The following is a 7,270-nucleotide window of genomic DNA, read 5'->3' on the forward strand; positions in this document are numbered from 1 at the left end:
GTCTGAAGTGGCAACAGATCGTTTTGGATCACTCAAATCCCTTCAATTCAACTGGAAAGCTGCAGCCTGTTGCGCGCCGGCCGCATATGGAGAGGAGACGCTTTCAATCCAGAGAGGGCACCAACCAAACAGCAGGCGAAAGTGGCTCACGTTGTGACAGCTTCCCAGAGCAGAAGAAAGAGAGGGAGAGAAACCACAACACTGCAACTCGGATATCAGTAACCGCTCTCTCTCTTTAACTCTCTCACCCACCGAATCGACTTTGAACCTGTTTGTTTAAATACACGGACTTTACAGCCTGCACACTTACTGTTGATTCTGTTGGGCGCTGGGAGCGAAGTTTCTCAATTTGGGTCAATGTTTTGGAGAAGCTGAAAACTTTTTTTTTTTTTTTTTTTTTTTTTTGTTGGTATCCTGATGGTGCCCCGTGTAGCCGAGGTGCTGATCTCGTTTTATCCGAAATCTTCGGACGTGCTGTCGCAACTGTCACGGACGATGGAGTCGGGAACTGAGCCGGGGAGGTACTGAAGACATCTGTCTCCCCCCCGGGAGAGACCTCCCTCCCCCCCGGGGCGATGCGGATCTCCTTCCTCCTTCTCACCGCCTCTCTGTGTGCCTTGGTCCTCCTCCTCGCACCTGCCTCGGAGGGCTGCGGGCCGGGGAGGGGGTACGGCAAGAGGCGGCTCCCGAAGAAGCTCATCCCGCTCGCCTACAAGCAGTTCAGCCCCAACGTCGCCGAGAAGACTCTGGGAGCCAGCGGGCGACCCGAGGGCAAAATTACGCGCAACTCCGAGCGCTTCAAAGAACTGACGCCGAATTACAACACAGACATAATCTTTAAAGATGAGGAGGACACGGGCGCCGACAGGCTCATGACCCAGGTGAGGAGGGGAGACGGATGGTGTGCGCCGCCGGAGATGCGCAAAGATGGGGCGCTGTTTCCTGAGCTATACTGCTTTATGTGTCGTTAAAAGTGATTAAAAAAAATAATCCTCAAGGTCTTATTAGTTACTCATGAGCTGCTGGTTGACTGCAGCATTCCATGAGGCTGAATGACGTGAATCACTTCAGACCAGATCAGCCACACTGTTCCTCCAATTGTCTGCTGCATGTTTGCTGTTAGTTAAATGTTTAAACCACAGTGATTGATTTCATTGACTCTCGCCCCTTCGTTTCACTTCTGGATTTTGCTACTTGACATTCTTAACTGCTTTTGCTCTCGCACCAATTGGTGTCTGTCGTCTGCACAGTTTTCCATTTGGCCAGACTTTGTGTGGTGCGTAAATCGCTCCCTTTGGGTTTTTACGCGCAGGACAGATTTAGCCTCACAGAAAACAATCTTAATCTCAATAATTTCACATCAGAGTCTTTAAAAAAAAAAAAAAAATCTTGTTTGTTTGTTTTTGGCCGCACATGAAGACACCTTTTACCCATTTGAAACTCAAACTACTGGAGTAGTAGCTTCTTTACGCACTCCAAACTCTACCCAGCTTTGTTGCGAGAATTTGGAATAAACTGTTAAACAGAGTTTGATCTAGAACACATCCATTCAGTCAGTCAGTCGGTCATTAAATGGTACTACCATCGACCACATTACCTAATGCAAAGCTTCAAATAATTGCATGTGAGCAAATAGATCTGGAGTGCTGAGAGGCATCTGGAGCTCAAGCCTTATGTAAGCAGTCTATCTGAAAAAACTGCCAAATCATTCCAAGCAAACACACAATCACAGCTGTGTGTACTTTGATCCTCACAAAATTCACCTGACAGAGTAGTAATATAGAGTTAAATTCTTCTTGCATGTTTTTGTTCTAGTTAAGAGTCACCGTACACCCTCATCACCTTTGTTCTAGTACCTGGGCGGATGTTTGACTTATTTAATCAATCCCTTGCTCCCCTTCTTGTTATGTGCTCTACTGATCTTTAAGAGCCACCTTCACTGTTCCCACATTAACTTGAGGACACTGAACAACTGAATGAGACATCACGTTGCTGTCCCCATTCTTCATACAAATCACATCCATTTGGTCTCACAGCGTCCACGTTTCACCTCAGGTTTCTGAGCAGGACTATTCTCTAACAAGTCTGCCTTCCCTTTCTCTCTCTCTCTGTCTGTCTGTGACTCTTCCAGCGTTGTAAGGACAAGTTGAACTCGCTGGCCATCTCTGTGATGAACATGTGGCCGAACGTGAAGCTGCGGGTGACGGAGGGCTGGGACGAGGACGGTCACCATTCAGAGGACTCGCTGCACTACGAGGGGCGTGCTGTCGACATCACCACGTCAGACAGGTAAGGCATGCAGCAGACCACGTTGCTCAGTGGAAATAGGTCAGACGAGGGCCAGGCAGCATCTAAACTGCCTGCAGTCTGTCAGTTATGACAGTCAATAAGTCAGGCAGTCAATGCACTTATCAGTAGTGTGATGAGTCAACCAATCAGTCAGCAAACTAGCCCCACTTGTTTGCTGATTGTAAACTAAAATCCAAATTTAAGTGTGTCCTCATTTAACAACATTTCAAGAACATTAGACGTGAGATTATGCATATTTTCTTTTGTCCTCTTTACAGGGACAGAAACAAGTATGCCATGCTGGCCCGCCTGGCCGTAGAAGCTGGGTTCGACTGGGTCTACTACGAGTCCAAAGCCCACATTCACTGTAGCGTCAAGTCAGGTAAGAGACGGTGATGATCTGTACGTGCATTATCTGAATGTGTCTTGTCGCCAGCTGTCATTACCGCTAATGAGGTCGATTCTAGACCCTGTTGTTGGTGATCGCTAATGGTTCAGTTTGCCTTTTAGTGCCTGCCTCATCAGTCTGTGTCGGTGTGAACGGCCTTTTGGGAGCCAATCAAAGCAGGGCGTGCACCTGCGCTCTTTGCTCCGTTCAGTCTCACTTCTCGGTCAGATCTCACCATAAAATCATCAGTTCCAAAGATTGTAGGGTATTTAGTGGTGTAATGTGCAGACAAAACAGTATAAGACATAGATGATTCTGGATGAAATCAGATGAACTAAATCAGTATGTTTAAAGTGGCATCTTGCTCTCCTGTCTGCTTCTCTGTGACCAATTTCTTTCCATTTCATTGTCAGTAATAAGTTTCTCCAACACAAGTCCTTGTATCGGATTCACGCAAACAATAGCTGACGGCATTCCACCTCCAGCTCTTCTTGAGACATCTGAGACGTGCGTTTACCCACGTCTGGTACCACCAGTTATTGGATGCCAAACTAATTTTCGAGCAGTCTGCTGAGGTTAGAAGGCTGTGAGATGATTAACTCTCCCTTTGTTTTGCTACGGCTTTTCCTTCAGTAGGTTTCTCTCAGATCTCTTATCTGAATCTTATCACCTCCTGGTCTCAGCCCTCCTTTTCTGCAGCCTTCAGGCCAACAGACACACACACCTTGGGCAAATATTTGGCTGCTTTAAGGCTGCTTCAAGACAACCCCCCACCACCACCACCACCACCACACACAAACATACACACACATTTGCACTGATTGATTTCTTATCGCGTTCTAATTTTTCTTCAGTAGTCATAGCAGGTATTCAGTTCTAATCTGTTCTTGCATTCTCGCTTTATTCGAGGTCATCCTACGAAATATTTAAAAAGAAAGCTCATTGCAATGCCTCAATCTTCATCGAGCCTGTGACTCACTTTAAAACACAAACTGTGCCGTAATCCAAACAATATCTAAAACCAGGTCTGAGTGTGTGTACTTTCCTGTCTCTCTGACCCCAGGCCGTGCTCTGACTGTGCTGATACAATCAGCTGGTTATCCATTAGCTCTCGCTGACTACCCCTTCTTCCCACCTCATCTCACTGCGTCTTAAAGGGCCAACTAAACCAGGTGGACTCAAAGAAGATCAAACGCACAACCTGTGGCAAGTTTGGAAGTTTAAAATGTGGAACAATAGAAAAACAAATCATGCAGAGTTGTTTAAAGAAGATCAAATGCACAGTCCATGGTGCATTTGTAGTCTTAAAGGAAGGACAGTAGCTCAGAAAATAAAACAAATGTCATACAGTGCAAAATCTGGTTTGAGAGCATGACATGTACTTGCAAAAGTGAAGGGGCAAACTTTCTCCTTTTGCAAAACATAGACGAGGTGCCCAACAACAGGCAAAAGAGCTCCTCTCTACTTTTTAAAAAAGCAGTCTAGTGACACCACAACAGGAGTTTTTCATTAGCTCTATCTTTAGTTCACCTATTTTAGGAGTAGGACTGGTTTAAGAACTGAAATGATCAACTGACTTATAAACTGCTGATAACGTCTGCGTCTTTCTGAAGTTCAGAACCCAACAAAGTTTGAACCTGACTCACATCACATACAAATGTTAACAATCCACCACTGATCCGCCGAGATAAAGCTGCTCCTGAGTCAAAGTCTCACCTGCTTTATAGATCACTCAGTGACCTAGAATAACATGCAGATCACTGCAGAAGGCCAAATGCCGGCTGTGCTGTTGCTCAACTCCTCAGAGGAATTCTAATTGCATTTTTCTCTCTTTATGTTTTCTCTACACATCCTTCTCCTTAGCAACAAACAGGTCATAAAAGTTATGACTGCACCGTGTTAAATCAAACAAGATCATGTTGTTTTTTTTCTCTTTCACTTCTGCAGAACATTCTGTGGCAGCCAAAACCGGCGGATGTTTTCCCGGCGATGCTCAGGTTACCCTTGAAGGTGGGGCAGCTAAACGGATGCGCGACCTCCTGCCCGGCGACCGCGTCTTGGCTTCCTCGTCAACAGACGGCCACGGTCCTCTCCTCTACAGCCCAGTCCTATCCTTTCTGGACCGCCAGCCCAACGTCACAAAGACCTTCTACGTTATCGGGACTGATGCAGGACTTAACATCACTCTCACGGCTGCTCACCTGATCTTTGTCTCAGACTGTACTGGTGGGTTGGAGCGACCAGGGCGGGAAGAACCAGCTGCAGAGCCACTTTCGGGTTCCGTATGGGGGAGCAGGCCTGGTCGGAGAGCAGGTCTGAGGACAGTTTTTGCCAGCGAGGTCCGGCCGGGACAGTGCGTGTTTACGTCGGCTGGGGAAGTGAGGTCACAGGCGAGACTTTCAGCCGTGACCTTTGTGGAGGAGCGGAGGAGCGCTGGGCTGTTTGCCCCCCTCACACAGCACGGCTCTATAGTGGTGAACGGCGTGCTGGCGTCCTGCTACGCTGCTGTGGACAGTCACCATTTGTCCCACTGGGCCCTGGCACCGCTGAGATTCTTCTACGGCCTGATGGGGCCTTCAGGAGCGCAGAGCGACGGGCTGCACTGGTACCCTTGGCTTCTGCAGAAGCTGGGGAAACTGCTGCTGGACGCCGGACACTTCCACTCCTGGGGTATTTAATACAGACATAGAGACACGATTCAGTCGGCTGTTTTCAGGAGCACCAAAGCACAGAGCACAGCTGACTTTCTGTTTAGCAGAAAGCAGTTGATGGGCCCACCAAAGACAATTTTATATTGTAAATATATTTTGTAATAACTCCACTTGCCTGTATTTGCTGTACTTTAACTTCTTTTGTTGCACACATCTGCAAGATACAAAGGGAGGAGACAGGAGGTTCTAGTAACTTCAATTTCAGAAGATTTAGAGAACGGAGAGTGAGGTGAAATTTCACATTGTGAGTGCATCTTACTCATTTTTTTTCAGTTTTCTCTCAGAGCAACCCAAAGATCCAAAAGCGTGACTTTGTCCTTTGTACTGTATTTGTCGTTATCCTTCCACATTATTCTTACGGATACAGAAGTTTAAAGATCTGATGACATACCAAAGGGAAGGTTAAGGTGAGGAGGAAGAAAGACGGAGAGAGAAAACTAGTGACTGAACACGGTGAAGATTTATATGTACATAGGTATTTATACAGTTATTTCATGTTGGGAAGGAAAGGAAAGACAGCAAATGGACTTTTACTCGGTTTACTGTCAGAGTCATCACTGCAGTTAGTCACTGATTCTTTAATCTTTGTTTAAGAGCCTATACTGTATATTAGAATTAATTTACAGAATTATATTTAACTGGACAACTTATAAAGTGCATTACAGTGTGGACAATGAAGTTCTATGTATTTGCTGAATGCAGCGTAGCAAGGTGCTGGTGTTGCATTGCAGCATCTGAAAAAAAAAGGACTTTCCTGCGACTATCGAAGGCCGGAGAATGAAGACGTTCACACAGCGCTTGTGTCGTTCTACTTCACTTGTCGCTTACTGATGCAGAATAGATGCATGGTGCTACAACGGCCCCCCCACGCCTCCTTACACGTCGTCACCGAGTCCGCCGTCTGCTCTCATACAACTTGATTGTCTCAAACTGATGTATATGGTTCATTTATACATTTTCATGTTTTTATCAGGTGTTTTATTTAAAAGGCTGTATTTGTTTTTTTTCTTCATTGTTTCGGGTTTTCAGGTCAGTAGTCTCTAGTTAAGGCATACACAAGACTCAGGCTGTATTCAACTACTGTATTAAGTAACAGTTATGCATCATATTAAAGACAGTAATTATTTTATTGTTGGATGATAAGTTCATTTGATTGCTCTCATTTTTTTTTTTTTTTTTTACAATCTTTTTGTATTCCATCTCTTCCCCCCAACACTTAACTAAAGACCTTAATTGGCAGAGGTGCAGTAAATCTAAGTTTTACGACTACGGGAAGCAGCTCTAATCTTTTCCTAAATGGAAATGGATAAACATGTAATCCATGACACCCAAACGCCCCTCCAGTTGACACTTGTTAAGTATGCTTTGTGACAACTCAAACGTTATCCAGGAACTCCAAAGCATTCTTCTATATGACTGCTCAAAGATTTGTCAAATATGTATATTAAGCTATTGTTGGAGAGACTATTTAAAGATCTATTTTTTAGAAAATAATGTAAATGTGTTGTTATTTTTTGGCAACTCTGTTCATAAAATTTGTATTTGAAACATAAACGCTTGTCGTGCTTTTGTAATACCAACGAAATCATCACTGAGGAAGCAGTTCACGTAATAAAGTGGGATTTAGAATGCTTGTTCTAACAGAGGCGCCCTTTGTCTTTGCAGCAGTGCTACTACTCGGCGAACATGATCATACGTTTGATGCGCGAACAGCCATAAGCCGGTGATCCCAGCGAAAAGCGAGGCATGGCTGCGACTGGCACAATGTGAACAGAGCATGAACGGCTGTGGTTACAGGGTGGGCGGCTGGTTGGTTTCAGTACCACGGACAGCATCACCCAGCGACGCTCTTCTTTCCTCTTCTTGATGGCTGAAGGCTTTT

The 7,270-nt window shown here is 45.3% G+C and overlaps 1 protein-coding gene across 1 annotated transcript; it reads left to right on the forward strand.

The window, feature by feature from the left end:
* The first annotated feature begins 575 nt into the window (after positions 1 to 575).
* Positions 576 to 5,355, forward strand: LOC103356775 (indian hedgehog B protein-like). Its single transcript, XM_008281060.1, has 5 exons — positions 576 to 881; positions 2,132 to 2,289; positions 2,568 to 2,671; positions 4,625 to 4,907; positions 4,974 to 5,355. Exons 1-5 carry the CDS (start codon positions 576 to 578, stop codon positions 5,353 to 5,355), a joined length of 1,233 nt encoding a protein of 410 aa, XP_008279282.1.
* The last annotated feature ends 1,915 nt before the right edge of the window (positions 5,356 to 7,270 follow it).

Source organism: Stegastes partitus, unplaced genomic scaffold (assembly GCF_000690725.1).
Source record: "Stegastes partitus isolate 25-593 unplaced genomic scaffold, Stegastes_partitus-1.0.2 Scaffold221, whole genome shotgun sequence".
Lineage (NCBI taxonomy): Eukaryota > Metazoa > Chordata > Actinopteri > Pomacentridae > Stegastes > Stegastes partitus.